Consider the following 18,922-nt stretch of genomic DNA (forward strand, 5'->3'; position numbering starts at 1 on the left):
TCTACATCGGGGAGACAGGACGCCAACTGGTGGAACATTTCAGGGAGCATCTCTGGGACGCATGCACCAAACTATCCCACCACCCTGTGGCCGACCACTTCAACTCCCCCTCTCACTCTGTCAAGGATATGCAAGTCCTGGGCCTCCTCCACTGCCAAATCCAAGCCACCCAAAAACTGGAGGAAAAATGCCTCATCCTCTGCCTTGGAACCCTCCAATCACATGGCATTAATGTTGACTTCACCAGTTTCCTTATCTCCCCTCCCCCCACCTTATCCCAGATCCAACCCTCCAACTCAGCACTGCCCTCTTGAACTGTCCTACCTGTCCAGCTTCCTTCCCACCTGTCCGCTCCACCCTCCCCTCCGACCTATCACCATCAACCCCCATCTGCATCTATCTATTGCCTTCGGAGCTACCTTCCGCCACCCCCACCCTCTTATTTATCTCTTGCCCCCTTCCCATCCCCACATTTCAAATGAAGGACTTATGACCGAAACTTTGACTATCCAACTCCTCGGATGCTGCCAGACCTGCTGTGCCTTTCCAGCGCCACAATTTTCGACTCAAACTTGTGAATGGTACACATTGCTGCTACTAAGCATCAGCGATGGAGGTGCAGCAAGTGACGAAGATTACAAATGTTGCGTGGCCTTCATATCAAGAGGATCCAAGTACAGTAGCAGGAATGTCTTGTAGCAATTGGACAGGGGCTTGGTGAGACCACACCTGGAGTATTGTGTGCAGTTTTGATCTCCTTACCTGAGGAAGAATGTTCTGGCTGTGGAGGGGGAGCAACGATTGTTTAACGTACTGATTCCTGGGATGGAAGAACAGAGGTATGAAGAGAGACTGGATTGGTTAGAACTACATTAATATGTAAACTTTCTCGAGTTTAGAACAATTGAGACACGTAAGATGTTAAACAGGATTGACAAAGTAGATATGTAGAGACTACTTCCTCATATGTGGCAATCTAGAATGAGAGTTCATAGTTTTATAATAAAAGCTAGCAAATTTAAAACCAAGATAAGGAACTACTTTTCTCAAAGAGTTGTGAATCTATGGAATTTCAACCCCAGAGTGTTGTGAATACCAAGATATTAAGTAAATTTAAGGGGGAGACAGACAGATGGGTGGAATGGCAAGTGAGCAGGAAAGTGTAGTTGAGGCCAAGATGAGCTCTGATCTCCAGCATCTGCAGTCCTCACTTTTCCCGCCAAGATGAGATCAGCCATGCTTCCTAACTAACTTGTATTTACTGTTATGATTCCTGTGTAGATCAACAAATTAAAATAATCAAAACATTGAACAATCAAAACGACTGAATAAATCTTTGCTTTTTATCACTGTAACTTTAAAAATCAAACTACAATCAACATAAATTAAAAACAAGTTAACAGGAAATTTATGGTGGATATGGAATGTAAATTACACATTAAATAGCATATGCAGCAAAAACAAAGCTCACAACTTTACTCGACAGTCAGAGAGAAATTGAGAAACAAACTTCTCAAGAGATATCAGCTGTTTGTAAAAATAATAGGGTGATTGTGGTAGGGGATTTTATCATTCCAAACATAGACCAGGACTGCCATAGTGTTAAGGTATTAGATGGAGAGGAATTTGTTAAATGTGTACAAGAACATTTTCTATTTCAGTATGCGGATGTACCTACTAGAGAAGATGCAAAACTTGACCTACTCTTGGAAAGTAAAGCAGGGCAGGTGACTGAGGTGTCAGTGGGGGAGCACTTGGGGGCCAGCAACCATAATTCTATTAGATTTAAAATAGTGATGGAAAGGGATAGACCAGATGTAAAAGCTGAAGTTCTAAATTAGAGAAAGGCCAATTTTGATGGTATTAGGCAAGTACTTTCAAAAGCTGATTGGGGGCAGATGTTCACAGGTAAAGGGGCGGCTGGAAAATGGGAAGCCTTTAGAAATGAGATAACGAGAATCCAGAGAAAGTATATTCCTGTTAGGGTGAAAGGAAAGGCTGGTAGGTATAGGGAATGCTGCATGATTAAAGGAATTGAGGGTTTGGTTAAGAAAAAGAAGGAAGCATGTATCAGGTAGAGACAAGAGAGATCGAGTGAATGCTTAGAAGAGTATAAAGGCAGTAAGAGCATACTTAAGAAGGAAATCAGGAGGGCAAAAGGGGAGATGAGATAGCTTTGGCAAATAGAATTAAGGAGAGTCCAAAGGGCTTTTACAAATACATTAAAAACAGAAGGGTAACTGGGGAGAGAATAGGACCCCTCAAAGATCAGCAAGGCGGCCTTTGTGTGGAGCCACAGAAAATGGGGGAGATACGAAATGAGTATTTTGCATCAGTATTTACTGTGGAAAAGGACATGGAAGATATAGAATGTAAGAAATAGATGGTGACATCTTGAAAAATGTCCATATTACAGAGAAGGAAGTGCTGGATGTTTTGAAACGCATAAAGGTGGATAAATCCCCAGGACCTGATCAGGTGTACCCTAAAACTCTGTGGGAAGCTAGAGAAGTGATTGCTGGGCCTCTTGCTGAGATATTTGTATTATCGATAGTCACAGGTGAGGTGCCGGAAGACTGCAGGTTGGCTAATGTGGTGCCACTGTTTAAGGAGGGTAGTAAGCACAAACCAGGGAACTATAGACCAGAGAGCCTGATGTCAATTGTGGGCAAGTTGTTGGAGAGAATCCTGAGGGACAGGATGTAAAGTATATGGAAAGGCAAGGACTGATTAGGGATAGTCAACATGGCTTTGTGCGTGGGAAATCATGTCTCACAAACTTGATTAAGTTTTTTGAAGAAGTAACAAAGAGGATTAATGAGGGCAGAGTGGTAGATGTGATCTATATGAACTTCAGTAAGGCATTCGATAAGGTTCCCCATGGTAGACTGGTCAGCAAAGTTAGCTCTCACGGAATACAGGGAGAACTAGCCATTTAGATTAGATTAGATTACTTACAGTGTGGAAACAGGCCCTTCAGCCCAACAAGTCCACACTGCCCCGCCGAAGCGCAACCCACCCATACCCCTACATTTACCCCTTACCTAACACTACGGGCAATTTAGTATGGCCAATTCACCTGACCTGCACATCTTTGGACTGTGGGAGGAAACCGGAGCACCCGGAGGAAACCCACGCAGACACGGGGAGAACGTGCAAACTCCACACAGTGAGTCACCTGAGGCGGGAATTGAACCCGGGTCTCTGGCGCTGTGAGGCAACAGTGCTAACCGCTGTGCCACCGTGCCGCCCATGAACTGGCTCAAAGGTAGAAGACAGAGTGTGGTGGTGGAGGGTTGTTTTTCAGGCTGGAGGCCTGTGACCAGTGGAGTGCCACAAGGATCGGTGCTGGGTCGTCTACTTTTCATCATTTATATAAATGATTTGGATGCGAGAATAAGAGGGACAGTTATTAAATTTGCAGATCACACCCAAAATTGGAGGTGTAGTGGACAGCAAAGAAGGTTACCTCAGATTACAATGGGGTCTTGATCAGATGGGCCAATGGAGTGAGGAGTGGCAGATGGAGTTTAATTCAGATAAATGTGAGGTGCTGCATTTTGGGAAAGCAAATCTTAGCAAGACTTACACACTTAATGGTAAGGTGTTAGAGAGTGTTGCTGAACAAAGAGACCTTGGAGTGCAGGTTCTTAGCTCCTTGAAAGTGAGTCACAGGTAGATAGGATCGTAAAGAAGGTGTTTGGTCTGCTTTCCTTTATTGGTGAGAATATTGAGTACAGGAGTTAGGAGGGCATGTTGCGGCTGTACAGGACATTGGTTAGGCAACTGTTGGAATATTGCGGGCAATTCTGGTCTCCACACTATCGGAAAGATGTTGTGAAACTTGAAAGGGTTCAGATAATATTTACAAGGATGTTGCCAGGGTTGGAGGATTTGAGCTATGGGGAGAGGCTGAAGAGGCTGGGGCTATTTTCTCTGGAGCGTCGGAGGCTGAGGGGTTTGCAAAATGATGAGGGGCAGGTTAGGATAGACAAAATCTTTTCCCTAGGGTGGAGGAGTCTAGAACTAGAGGGCATAGGTTTAGGGTGAGAGGGGAAAGATATAAAAGTGACCTGGTGATATATCTTCCATGAGCTCTGGCTCATTTCCAGATATTAGGTCCAGACTGTCCCCTCCATTATTGGGTTTTCTGTGCACTGGCTAAAAAGATTCTTCTGGGTGTAATTTATGAGTTCTGTTTCCTCTTAACCTTGCACACTAAATAATATTAATAATACTAACATTTTCAGAGTTAAAATCCCCTGCTGATACTGTCTTACTATTCTTACATTTCCCAGAAATTTGATATTTGATCCTCAAACTCTCCTGCAATGTTTCAGGGTGGCGGGTATAGTACACACCTAGCAGCATAGTTGTTCCTGTTGTAGTTTTTACTTCTACCCAAATGATTAATATTGTGAACACCCAATTCTCTTCCACCTTCCTCTCTATCTCCTCTGAATACCATACCACCAGGAATATTGAGCTGCCAAGCCTGCTATCTTTCAGCCAAGTTTCAGCCACAGTGATGATATCATACTCCCATGCTTCTATCTCTGCCCTCAGCTCACTTACTCCCCTGGCTCCTTGCATTTAAATAAATTCTATTTAGTCTTATTAAACTCACTTCTTTCTTATCTAGTCTATGCTTTCTCTGCCTTCTGAACTCACTTGCATTTTAACTTCTAATTCCTTTTCAGCTTCTCTCTTCTCTGAACTATTTGTCAGGATCTCATCCCTTGCCGATCTAAATCTGCCCAACATTAGCAGACATTCCATTCAGGACGTTGGTCCTGTTCCTGTTCAGATGTAAACTTTCCACTTTGTACAATTCCTACCTCCTCCAGAAATATTCCCAAAGCCTTAGGAATACAAATTTGAATTTTAGCAAATGGTATAAATGACTTTGATGAAGGGACGGTTGGTAAGGTTGCTAGGTTTGCTGTTGACATAACGATAAGTAGGAAAGCAAGTTATGAAGAAAATCATGAGGGGCATGCATAGGATAAATGGACAAAGTCTTTTCCCTGGGGTGGGGGAGTCCAGAACTAGTGGGCATAGGTTCAGAGTGAGAGGGGAAAGATATAAAAGAGACCGAAGGGGACACCTTTTCATGCAAAGGGTCATATGTGCATGGAATGAGCTGCCAGAGGAAGTAGTGGAGGCTGGTACAATTGCAACATTTAAAAGGCAACTGGATGGGTATATGAATGGGAAGGGTTTGGAGGGATATCGGCTAAGTGCTGGCAGGTGGGACTAGTTTGGGTTGGGATATCTGGTCAGCATGGACGGGTTGGACCGAAGGGTCTGATTCCTTGCTGTACATCTCTATGACTCTATATGTGGGATTAATTTCAGTCTCAAAGTTTTACAAAGGTCTGAACTTTTGCTGGTTGAATTCCAGCTCCTTTTCTATGAGTACCTACCCTGGTCCCCAACTGAAAGTAGCTAACCTGATTTTGAAATGTATTGTATTTACCAAAATAGTGTTCATCTTCAGTACCTCCTCAACTCTGCTCAATACCATCTTGATAGCTTGGATCAACTAATATTATCTTCCAGTAACAGAAGCAGCTGCATTAACTATGTTTTTACTTATTCCCAGCTCCTGAATCCACCCTCTGTCTTTTTCTATCTGCCTCTTCTGCCCGAATGAAATCTGAGTTTGACTGCAGCTGTATCCTTTGAATGTGGTTTCATGTTAGGATGCCCAGAAACCTGAAGTTTCAATGTCCATCTCTCTTTGCATTTCTGTTTCCATCATAGTTTTCCTTGGAAGCTAAAGATCCAATTTCTTTTACATTTAGTTGACATTTCTGTTTCAGCCCCCATTATGAGTTGTCTCAAGTAATACAAGCTTTGAAACTATGAGCCCCATCTCAGTTTTGTTTTATTTTTAATAGTCTCTCTGGTTGCCCAATTGCTGCAGCAGAAAAAATGACTAAATGCCAAGACAAGCAGAATGAGCTGGCAAAGGTTGGACAAAGTCCGGATCAAATATTCAGGTATGTTCTTATTTGATGCTACTGACCTACATTTTCTCACTGTAAACATTGCTACGAGAGACTATAATGTCCTATAATTAGTAAGACTGGTAGTTGGTTTGCTCGCTGTGCTGGTAGGTTTGTTTGCAGACATTTCATCACCATGCTAAGTAACATCATCAGTGAGCCTTTAGTGAAGCATTAGTGTTCTATCCCACTTGCTATTTATGTACTTTAATTTGTTGTGGTGTGTGATATCATTTCTGGTTCTGGTTCTGAAAGGTTCGTAAATGGGGTCCAAATCGATATGTTTGTTAATAGAGTTCCAGTTTGAATGCCAGGCCTCTAGGAATTCCCATGCGTGTCTTTGTTTGGCCTGCCCCAGGAGGGATGCATTGTTCCAGTCGAACTGATGAACCTCTTCATATGCATGTATGGATACCAGTAATAGCTGGTCATGTCTTTTGGTAGCTAGTTGGTGCTCATGCATCCTGGTGGCTAGTTTCTGGCCCGTTTGTCCACTGTAATATTTATTGCAGTCCTTGCAGGTATTTATTTTAAACAAACCCACCAACTCAGCGAGCAAACCGACAACCTGATCCACAACCTGAGCTCCAAATCTTCTCCAAGATTTCAATTAGTAAGACGATTAGTTAATTTCAAGTTTCACTGCCTATCCAGTCCGCTAGCAAAGTGGATCATCAACCTGCATTTCACTATCAACTCATTGAAAGCAAGTAAACCTGAAGCAAAATAAATTATTACAAAATATGTAATATATCTCAAAATGATTCTTTTTCTTACTGTTTAATGCAGAATCTTTTGTAGTGTTTTGTTCAGAATAATGCAGCAGTACATTTTGATCCAGGTAAAATTTAGAAATTGCAGAGAAAGTGGAATCATGACATCATCTGAATAGGTAACTATCTGTATTATGAGTCAATTTCATAATGGGTGTGGAAAGTTATTTCTCAAACCTCAACTGTGGAGAAGTTGGGTACATTATGGAAGGATTACCTGCAGTTGGTACCATTGCATTTGGCTTTCCTCCAATTTAAAACCTTGGAAAATGAGGTAAATTTCCTCATGTAATTTCTACCTCACTAGCTGGATAATCCAGGAAAGAACTTTGAGGAGTGTGTATGAAATACAGAGGAAATAGGGATCTATCAGGAATACTGTCCATTTGATTTTCATCTGTTGTGCATCACAAGATAGGTATTACTGGGAAACAGATTGGAGGATAATTGGCACCATGCCATATTATTGCCTTCAATGTCACAGGTAAGTAGAAAGTGGATTGCACCTTTTGATTTCATGCAGGTGGATGACTTAAGGGAGGAGTGAGAGAGGTTGGAAAAGATATGGCAAAATAGTCAGAAGAAAGCTGAGAGAAGAAAAAGATTTTGGAGGAAAGGCATACATGCAATATAAGACGACTAATCCAAGAAAATCTGCTCTTGAAATTTTGAATTAGTTGATGTAAAGATACCACCAGCAGGAATAAATTCTGTACTAGGTACTGTTCTGGAGATCATCTTGATTCTGAAATGAGAAAATTATTACTATTCAGTTTAGGCTTGTCAGTATTGGAGCATTGTTCCAGAAAATTGGAGCTGCCTTCAGTCTTTCTGCCAACAAGGCTTCAGGACTCACCTACAAAGTGAGTGTACTGTTTAGCTGGCCTGGTCAGTGCCACTCTGTTGCTGTTATTGACAAGGGTACCTCTTACACCATGTTAATCACGCATACCCCAAATTTGGATCAGAAGGAAAGCAGACTAGTCACTGCTGTATCCTGCACAGAATTTTATCCTGAGCAATGCAATTAAAAAATATAGCCTTTACCAATCTACATTGAGGTTATCCTAAACTGTACATATTCTCAATAAGTGTGAAACTGAGGGAGAACAGATTCAAAGAACTTTACCCATATGATTCAGGATGTCACTGACCACAGCTAAAAAGGGCTGGAAGAACCTTCGGAAGGAAGGGAGAAGGAATCTTGGGAGAAGAAATCGAGTAACATCATAACAGCTTTTCTGTCCATTGTGTAGGCCAATTTGTCTGGTGAAACAAATGGAGATTTCTCAGTTCAGTTATGGATCCACACAACCCATCAGCACATCCCATACCAACATATCAAAAGAGCTGGACAAATGTACTAAGGCTCCCTTTGATTATGCCAGTTTTGATGCACAAGTATTTGGAAAGCACACATTTACATCAAAATTTCCAGAACGGGAAGCTGTTCAATTTTGTGAATGTAAGTATTGAAAATCAAAATGATACAGCACTCAAATTATAAGTGAAAGAGCACAAATCATAGATAAGCAGTAGGGTTGAAATTAATTCTCCAAGACCTCCACTGTTACTCCAGCAAGAAGTGGGCAAATATCCCAGGAAACCATTGGGGCATCACAATAATGTTGTGCAAGATTTCGGAATGATATATAGTGGCAGGTTCTCCATTCCACCACTGTCTTCACAGGAACTAAATGAAGACCAGAGTATGGAATCCAAAATGAGACCTCTCTAACTGTTCAGCCAATGAGATCAGGGCCAAGCAAGTGTCCAGGTCATCCAAACAGTATTATAATTTTGTTGTTTAGTCCCATTGCTGAGAGTTAAATAATATTTTTATTTTATCAATGCCTAGGGGTACATGGGGTGCTCAATTGTTCCAAGATATCCTGAGATCTAGAGATCTTTTCCCACTGACTCATCAACCTGATGAGGGTAATGGTAGAGATAAAACTGAAGTCACAATTTAGAGAATCTTTGGACCATCATATTGCAACAGCAATAATGTAGTTTTGCATTGGACCATCAGTTTGAACAGTCAAATCCAGGGAAGTTCCAAGCTTCTTTGGTTATCCACTTTATATACAGTTGGCACACAGAGATTTTAAAACAAACCTATTGCAGCAGCAAATCTACTGATACATAATGAATAATTTCACTACATTTATAATTGTCCACTGTGACATAATTATATGTTATTTTTAAATTGAATATTAAAATTTAGCCATTTACTTCAGTTTATCCAACATTTCTCTTCTTCCCAATCTCTTCCTTCTATTTTATTATCTTATTTAACTTCAGTTTGACTTTGAATTAACATAGCTTATTTTAAGTATTTTTGAAATTCTAAAATACTTTCATTAATCTGATTTTTTTTTTTAAATTGCCAAATCTACCTTAGTAGTGGGGCTGGTTAAAAAACAGAATTGAATTTCAGACCAATTACATTTTTAATTCACACACTCAAGGATTTTTAATTTAATCTGAATTCAAACAGCCACAGGAGGAGTTGAACCCACAGCTTGTGAATAGATTCCTGGCCATTACTCTATATAAGTGTACATAAAAGTCATCAAACTGAATCAAATTCATATAAAGAGTCATAGCCATAGAGTCATACAACATGGAAACAGACCCTTCAGTCCAAGTAGTCCACGCTGACCACGTTTACAAGCTAACCCACCTGCCTGTGTTTGGTTCATTTCCCTCCAAACCTTTCCAATTCATATACTTATTCAAATGTCTTTTAAACATTGTAACTGTACCTGCATCCACCACTTTCTCTGGCTGTTCATTCCACACATTAACCGCTCTTTGTGTAAAACAAAGTTGCCCTTCATGTCCTTTTTAAATCTTTCTCCTCTCACTTTAAACATATGCCTGCTGGTTTTGAACTTTCCCACCTTAGGGAAAAAAAGCCTTTACTGTTCACCTTATCTGTGCTCCTCATGATTTTATAAACCACAATATGGTCACTCCTCAACCTCCTATGCTCAAATATTCCAGCCTACCCAGCCTATGTTTATAATTCAAACTCTCCAAATGCAAGCAATATCCTGGTAAATCATTTCTGGACTTCTCCAGCATCTTATAGATCACCTTAAAATATCATCAAATAAATATAAGTTATCTCATTTAATGCATTTTTAATTACCAGCAATCTGACAATTCATCTTTAGTACTTGACAAGTTAAATGATGAATTTCGTTTTTGTTTGTCATAGTATGTTGTATTGAAATATTATATAAATTGGGATAACAAAGAGACTGTGGGAATAGTCTCATATCTTTAGCAAAAAAAAAATGAAGTTGCCATAATCTTAGTGGACCATAAGTCTGCTGTCTCAATAGAGAGAGAGAGAGACAACTGGTGATCATTTAACCTAAGGGTTACTATGCCTCAGGTGAGGGGAGAAGATGAGATGTAGAGTCCTTCCTAACTCAAGTCAGTTCCTCAGTTCATGGTATCAAATGCTGAATTCAATATCAATATTCCACTGCACCATTTGTTCAATCATCATTGGATTTTATTTTTCCTACAAATCGAATAGCATGCAACTTGTGTATTCCTCTTTACTATCCATTTGGCTTCTGTAGATTTTGTTTTATCTTTTATGTTAGTTAAATGAGAAAAATAATTTACAGATTAGGAAATAAGTTGAACTACAAATATAATTAGATTATTACACTAATATTAATGCATGTGTTTTCTGCACCTGTTGCCAGCTAAACACTTTTCAGGTCCAGTGACTTCCTCTAATCGAATATCCAGTGCCTCTGTACAAAATCCATGCCACTCCAGTATCTACACCTACAGTCATGATACTGAAGCAACTCATATAGCAGCTGCAGCTATCCTCAACCTATCCACACGTTGCAGAGAGATACCAGAGAACCTCTCCACAAAAGCACAAGATTTGTCAACTAAGGTGAGATAATATTTACAAAATGTTCATTTGCACTCAACTGGCGGTAAGGAGGAGATTCCTGTCAATCACAGTGAAGTTACTGATCACATAGCTCTTACATCCATGAATGAGCATGTGTAGAAAGAGGTGTTAGACACTGCATTAGAGAGCTGTATTTGAAATCCTATTCATAGATGTGAATAAAAGAGTGTACAGTACATTAGAGTTGTAGAACCTTACTCAGAGATAAGGAGTAAGCAGACTCAGGGACATTGTATGTACGGACACCCACAGCCCATGATGCTCCAAGCTGGTATCTGAATGTGCAGTCAATAACATTGGCGTAAGATAAAGCACCAAGACTCTGACAAGCACAAAACTAAATAACTTTCTGAGGAAGAATTGAAAGTATAGCTATCACAATTATCTTCAGAGTGTCCAGTACTTTATTCAAATAAATGGAAATGCTGTTACTCAAATTCAAATATGTTGTTAGATTGCATGTTTTTAATCCAGTGAAAGCAAGCTATGTCAAAGTGCTAAGAGGTGACTCAGTGGTTAGCACTGCAGCCTCACATTGCCAGAGACCTGGGTTCACCCCGGATGACTGCCTATGTGTAGTTTACACATTCTCTGGTGTCTGTGTGGGTTCCCTTTGGGGGCTCCAGTTTCCTCCTGTAGTTCAAAGATGGGCAGATTTTGTGGATTGGCCATGCTAAATTGTCCATAGTATCTAGGGATGTGCAAGCTAGCTGGATTTGCCATGAGAAGTGCAAGATTAAAGGGTAGGGGTTTGGGTCTGGATGGGATGCTGTTTGGAGGGTCAGTGTGGACTAGATGGGCCGAAGGGCCTGGTTCCATACTCTAGGGATACTATGTACTACAAAAATGAGGAGACAGATTGCATTGTTCAGGTTAGCCACAATCCAAATGAGAATATATTTATAGAACATTTTTAATTCTCTATAAATGTATGGACAAGTGTTTGGTTCATTAATTGTGAATATTATTACTAGTGGTAGACAGAAGTGGTAGTTTCAACAATATCACCTCTCATGCTTAAGGGTAAGAAGATGAGGTGTGAGTGGTTGGGTGGATAGATGGTTAGTAGTCTGGTTGTATCTAGTTGGGGTTAGTCAGGTGATCATGGCTGGATGGGTTGGATCGATTCATTGGGTTGAGTTTTAGAAAGTAGAATCAAAAGCTAAAGAAAATAAGGAGGACAAAATTAGAGTTTGAGTGAAAACTAGCATGGAAGATAAAAAACAGACAGTAACAGTTTCTGCTAGATAATAGCAAGTTAGAAATCCACAAATGTAACAAATATTCTTTGAGATTGTAACAAGGAACATGGACAAAGGAGAACCAGTAAATGTAGACTCCAAGTTCTGGTTTCCTGTGCCATTGGAAGGCCTATGAAAGAAGTCAGATGTCTGGACACTGTGGATGTTCTGATTGTCGATTTAAGTGGGGAATTACCCAGGAATATGAACTTAGAGTGGGCAATTCTCCTGCTATCTCTGACTCTGACCTAAAGTTGAAGACTTTGGATGAATCTGCATTACTTACCTTAATAGTTACCCAGGACATGACCCAGTTTAAAACCTAATCTAATGTTAAACTAATGCCTCAACTGTCCTCAGTCTCCCACTCATGCTCCACAGTTTCTGGCTATTCCAAGCCATAACCACATGTGACTACATTCAGACCTCCCAAATATCCTTGTGACTTGACCTAACAACTCCCCAACTTCCCAAATACCCTGCAGACTTCCCAACTAACCACCAACCAGATCATATTACCCCTAAGCTGACTACCTATCTGAGTCGAAAAGTGTGGGGCTGGAAAAGCAGAGCAGGTCAGGCAGCATCCAAGGAGCAGGAGAATCACGATTCAGGCATAAGATCTTCATCAGGAATGACTACCTACCTCACCAGGCTCAACTCTCCTGAACAACCAATCACCCAAACTATGTATTGACCAGACCTGATTTGTCACTCCAGAATCCAACTATCTCCAACCTGTCCTTACCAGACCCAGATCAACCAAGCAACTACCCAATCCAACCTAATCACCCCAAACCCACAACCAGCCCACAAATTCAGCACTATTTCCCCACAACTCAACCCAATGAATCGATCCAACCCATCCAGCCATGATCACCGGACTAACCCCAACTAGATACAACCAGACTACTAACCATCTATCCACCCAACCACTCACACCTCATCTTCCTACCCTTAAGCATGAGAGGTGATATTGTTGAAACTAATGTGAATCCTTGAAGACTTGACAGAGTAGCTGCTCAAAGGATGTTTCCAAACATGTGGGAATCTAAATCTAGGAGGCGCTGTTTCAAAATAAGGAGTTTCACTTTTCGGGGGAAGATAAAGATGAATATCTTCTCTCAGAGAGTCTTTCGTGTTTGGAGTTTTTTCCCCAGAAAGCAGTGGAGGCTGGGTCAGTGTTTAACGCTGAGTTAAACAGGTTATTGATTAATAAGCAAGTTTAAGGTAACAAGGGTTAGGCAGGAAAGTGGAGTCAAGGCCACGATCAGATTACATGTAATTTTACTAAAAGGTAGAGCAGGCTGAAAGGACTGAATGGCCTATTGCTGCTTTTTAGTTTTGTTCTGATGTTCTTATTCAATCACTTTCAGGTTTGAATGCTTGAAGAAGAAAAACATAAAAAAATTATGGTTGGTTTTCTTTCCAAGTATGTGAGATGTATTTACAAACCTACTAACATCAAGATTATAAAACATAAGTAGATTATATGATTGCAACATGTCCTCAATCTGACCCCGTGAAGTTATCTTTTGGAAAATTGCCCTGTTAAATTTTAGCAGCAAAATTGTTTAATGTGCAAAATGCAAATGTATTTTTCTCCAGAGTTTGCAAAGAAACAATCATTTGTATTATGTACTTTAGTACAGTACAGCTTGTAACTGTGAACTTGATGTTTTCTGTCTCACTTGTGTGATAAGATTTTATATATAATATATAAACTACACTTTTCCAAGCAGCTACATTACTACTTATTGGAACTTGCCAGAACCTGCTGTAAAAATGGTTATTTTTAGGTATTTATTAAAGGATTAAAGGTCATCTACAATCTTTAAAATTTGTCAGAGCTGGTCATCAATTGGAGTTTCAGGATTATAGTTGAATTGAAGCAACAAGGAACGAATACATTACACTGGGAAATTATGCTTCATAAAATAATCTTCAAAGTAATGTAACCCCTTTAATACATTATAATAGATCACATATGTATTTCAAATAATAACAGTTGTAGGCCTTTTTAATGCAGAACACAGACATAGAAGTGGATGAAAATGGAACGCTTGACTTAAGCATGAACAAGAATAGGAACCGAGACAAAGTTGCCACTGTCATCTCTGCAGCAAGCACACCGGAATCTCCCCCCTCTTACCTAAACAGTATCTTGATAACTCCTCAGTACTACCAAGCATTGTGTGAGCAAGAAGGATGGGACACGCCTGTCAATTACACTAAAGCACAGATACGTAAGGAAGAGGAGAAAGAGGTAATACAGAAGGATTTCTTTTTGATCATTTATGTAAGCCATATGTAAATGAAGGTTGCAATTGTCAGCTACCGTTGTGTGGACGAAACTTGACATAATAACAGAACTTTGTTAGAGAAATCAAGTAATTTTGGGGATGGGGATGGTTCAGTCATCCGTTCCCAGCTCCCACCCACCCCCACCCCACCACCACCGCCCATGCTGCTAGTCAGGGTTCATCTCTGTAAATTACATCTCCAGCTCATTATTTTACATGTATTCATTTTTCCAATTTCACAGTGCCACTGGTCTCCACTGCAAGAGGTCAATTGCAGTGCATATGGGATCAAAACTTACAATAAAAATAACAGAGGTTAATGGCACTAACTGCTATTTAAGCACAACTCAGAGAAAAATGTTTAAGGAGTAAATCCAACGGTAATCCAAGATGGAGGACAGGAAAAAATTGTGGCTGTAAGAGTTGCTCCATTTTGAGGTATTTTTAGTGTTGGAGCAGATTTTCTGAAACTTTTGGTGCAGTAATTACTGTTTTATAAGTTACTGCATTGTTTTGGAACTTCTGGAAAAAAGACGTCAAAACAGCAGCATTTTAAAAAAGGAGGAAGAAAGAGCAAGCAGGGATCATGTGGGAGATGAAACAAACGGGAGATGAAGTAAACCTGCACAACTGTGTGACTGAGCAGTGAACCTGCAAAGCTGACTGCCTCAGCTGCTTAGTTTCAAGGATCTCCGGACATCGGAGTTTGATCTAAGAAAAATAAACAGTGAAATTCCTTGGAGCTGACGTTGGAGAAACCTATGTGGGGGAGCTCACAACAAGGGAGCAGCTAGGTGGCTTTTTTAAAAGTGTAGCTTGCTTTTTTTGTGTAAGTCTACATTAGTGAGTAGAGTAGGGTATTTCTTGATTATGTGTTTTTTTGAGATCTGTCTCTTGATTAAACTTTAAAAATATAAAACATACGTACAGAGATATTCTCGAACAATATTTTTAGAGCAGTAAGATTGTGCTATTTTCTGGGTCTGTAGATTGTTAAGGTGCAAATACAGCCTTTAGTAGAGTGATGCACTCTTCCTGTTGGATATGGGAGATTAGGGAGAGTTTCTATGCTACTGATGATTATGTCTGCAGGAAGTGTATTTTGTTGTTAATCCTATCAGATCACATGGATCAGTAGGAGCAGCAGTTAAAGACAATGAGGAATTTACTGGCGCGAGGAGGTCTAATGGATGGCAGCTTCAGGAAGGGAGAAGAATTGCAGATCAAGTTGGATAGATGGGTTACCTCCTGGAAAGGTAGGATGAGTAGACAGGTAGTACAGGAGCCTCCTGTGGCTATCCACATCTCATACAGGTATACTGTTTTGGAAAATATAGGGAGTAATGGACTCAAAGAGGAATGTGGCACTGACATCCAGATTTCTAGTACCAACACTGGCTCTGATGTATTTAGGGGCATGCCAGGTTCCAAGATTGGAGAATCTCTGGTCAAAGACGCTGACACAGACACAGTGACAGCAGAATTGCTTCCCTGATGCCAGGATCAAGGATATCTCGAAGAGAGTACAGAATATTCTCAGAAGGGAGAGGGGCCAGCAGAAGGTTGTTACACGCAGTGGAACTAACAGCATATGAGGAGAAAATGACAAGTTTCTGAGGAGAGAACATAGGAAATTACACAAGAATTTAAAAAGGAAGTCCTTGAGAATAGTAATATTTGGTTTACTCATGGTGCTGTGAGTTAGTGAGAGTAGGAATAGGAGGATAGAGCAGCTGAATGCATGGCTGAGGAGCTGGTGCAAGGGAAAAGGATTCACATTTTTGGATCAGTGGAATGTCTTCTGGGGTAGAAGTGACCCGTACAAGAAGGACGGATTGCTCCTGAATTGGAAAGGGACTAATATACTTACAGGGAGATTTGCTACAACTGCTCGGGAGAATTTAAACTACTCATGGGGGACAGGGATGGGACTTAGGGAGATACTGAGAAAAGAGATCAGTCTGAGACTGGTGCAGTTGGGAAAAGGACAGTCAAGGCAGGTAGGAACAAAGCAGAGAACGATGTAGGACTGATAAATTAAACTGCATTTATTTCAATGCAAGAGACTAATGTGTAAGACAGATGAACTCAGGGCATGGTTGGGAACATGGGACTGGGACATCATACTGAGTACAGAAACATGCCTTGGGGATAGACAGGACTAGCAGCTTAGTGTTCCAGGGTATAGCTGCGATAGAAGGAAAGAAATGGGGGGGCAAGAGAGGAGGGGAAATCACATTTTTGATTAGGAATAACATTAAGGCTGTACTTTGGGAGATATTTGGAACTAAGAAATAAGAAAGGGATGATCACCCTATTGGATTTGTACCATAGAACCCCTCCAACAGTCAGCAAGAAATTGAGAAACAAATTTGTAAGGAGGTCTCAATTATCTGTAAGAATAATAGGGTGGTAATAATGAGGGATTTTAATTTTCCAAACATGGACTGGGACTGCCATATTGTTAAGGGCTTGGATGGAGAGGAATTTGTTAAGTGTGTACAAGAACATTTTATGATTTAGTTTGTGGATGTACCTACTAGAGAAGGTGCAAAACTTGATCTTCTCTTGGGAAATAAAACTGGGCAGGTGACTGAGGTGTCAGTGGGGCAGTGCTTTGGGGCCAGTTATCATAATGCTGTTAGTTTTAAAGTAGTGATGGAAAGGATAGACTGGATCTAAAAGTTGAAGTTCTAAATTGGAGGAAGCTAATTTTGACAGTATTAAGCAAGAGCTTTCTAAAGTTGATAGGGGGTGGATATTCGCAGGCAAAGTGATGGCTGGAAGGTGAGAATCCTCCAAAAATGAGAAACGAGAGTCCAGAGACAGTCTGTTCCAATTAGGGTGAAAAGTGAGGCTGGTTGATGTAGGGAATGCTGGATGACTAGAGGAATTATGGTTTTGGTCAAGAAAAAGAAGGAAGCATATGTCAGGTATAGACAGCAGAGATCAAGTGAATCCTTAGAAGAATATAAAGATAGTAGAAGTATACTTAGTGGGAAATGAGGAGGACAAAAAGGAGCCATGAGATAGCTTTGGCAAATAGAGTTACGGTGAATCCAAAGGGATTCAACAAATACATTAAGGACAAAAGGGTAACTAGGGAGAGTGTAGGGCCCGTTAAAGATCAGCAAGGCTGCCTTCGTGTATAACTGCAGGATATGGGGGAAATACTAAACAAGTATTTTGTATCGTGATTACTGTAAAAAAAGGTATGAAAGATAGAGAATTTGGGTAAATAAATAGCGACATCTTGAAAAATGTCCATATTACAGAGGAGGAGGTGCTGGATGTCTTGAAATGCATACAGGTGGATAAGTCCCCAGCACCTATCAGAACTTTGTGAGAAGCTAGGGAACTGATTGTTGAGCCATTTGCCAAGATATTTCTATCATCGATAGTCATAGGTGATGTTCTGCAATACTGAAAGGTGGCTAACGTGGTGCCATTATTTAAGAAAGACGGTAAGGAAATGCCAGGGAATTATAGAGGAGAAAGTGAGGACTGCAGATGCTGGAGATCAGAACTGAAAATGTGTTGCTGGAAAAGCGCAGCAGGTCAGGCAGCATCCAAGGAACAGGAGAATTGACGTTTCTGGCATAAGCCCTTCTTCAGGAACGTCGATTCTCGTATTCCTTGGATGCTGCCTGACATGCTGCGCTTTTCCAGCAATACATTTTCATCCAGGGAATTATATACCTGTGAGCCTGACATCAGTGATGGGCAAGTAGTTGGAAGGAATCCTGAGGGACAGGAATTACATGTATTTGAAATGGCAAGGACTGATTTGGGATAGTCAACATGGCTTTGTGCAGGGGAAATCATGGCTCACTAACTTAATTAATTTTTCTGAGAGAGTATCAAAAAGGATTGATGAAGGCAGAGTGGTGGACATAATCTTTATGGACTTCAGTAAGGCGTTTGACAAGGTTCGGCATGGTAGACTGGTTGGCAAGATTAGATCACATGGAATACAGGGAGAACTAGACATTTGGATACAGAACTGGCTCAAAGGAAGAATGATGTTGAGGATCCAGTGTTGGACTGGGGCGGACAAAGTTAAAAATCACACACCAGGTTATAGTCCAACATATTTATTTAGAATAACTACCTGATGAAGGAGCAGCGCTCCAAAAGCTAGTGCTTCCAAATAAACCTGTTGGACTATAACCTGGTGCTGTGTTATTTTTAACTTTGAAGGTAAGAGACAAAGTGGTGGAGGGTTGTTTTTCTGTCTGGAGGCCTGTGACCAGTGGTGTGCCACAAGGGTTAGTGCTGGGTCCACTGCTTTTCATCATTTATATAAATGATTTGGATGTGAACGTAGGAGATATGATTAGTAAGATGACACCAAAATTGGAGGTGTAGTGGACAGCGAAGAAGGTTACCAAGAATACAACGAGATCTTGATCAGATGGGCCAATGGGCCGAGGAGTGGCAGATTGAGTTTAATTTAGATAAATGTGAGGTGCTGAAGTTTGGAAAGGCAAGTCGGGGCAGACTTACACAATTGTTGGTAAGGTCCTGGAGAGTGTTGCTGAACAAAGAGACCTTGAAGTGCAGTTTCAAAGTTCCTTGAAAGTGGAGTTGCAGATAGACAGGATAGTGAAGAAGGTGTTTGATATCCTTTCCTTTATTGGAC

General features: G+C 40.6%; 1 protein-coding gene across 2 annotated transcripts in view; it reads left to right on the forward strand.

The window, feature by feature from the left end:
* The window catches only part of st18 (ST18 C2H2C-type zinc finger transcription factor), a 429,006-nt gene that overhangs the window by 327,951 nt on the left and 82,133 nt on the right, over positions 1 to 18,922 (forward strand). For both annotated transcript variants that reach the window (XM_043688314.2, XM_087986407.1), the window contains exons 11-14: positions 5,904 to 6,005; positions 8,041 to 8,249; positions 10,513 to 10,715; positions 14,007 to 14,243. In XM_043688314.2, coding sequence (XP_043544249.2) covers positions 5,904 to 6,005; positions 8,041 to 8,249; positions 10,513 to 10,715; positions 14,007 to 14,243 — 751 coding nt within the window. The remainder of the gene's footprint in view (positions 1 to 5,903; positions 6,006 to 8,040; positions 8,250 to 10,512; positions 10,716 to 14,006; positions 14,244 to 18,922) is intronic.

The sequence above is a fragment of the Chiloscyllium plagiosum genome, unplaced genomic scaffold (assembly GCF_037043375.1).
Source record: "Chiloscyllium plagiosum isolate Xiang-an unplaced genomic scaffold, Cpla_swu_hap1 HiC_scaffold_4, whole genome shotgun sequence".
In the NCBI taxonomy this organism is placed as follows: domain Eukaryota; kingdom Metazoa; phylum Chordata; class Chondrichthyes; order Orectolobiformes; family Hemiscylliidae; genus Chiloscyllium; species Chiloscyllium plagiosum.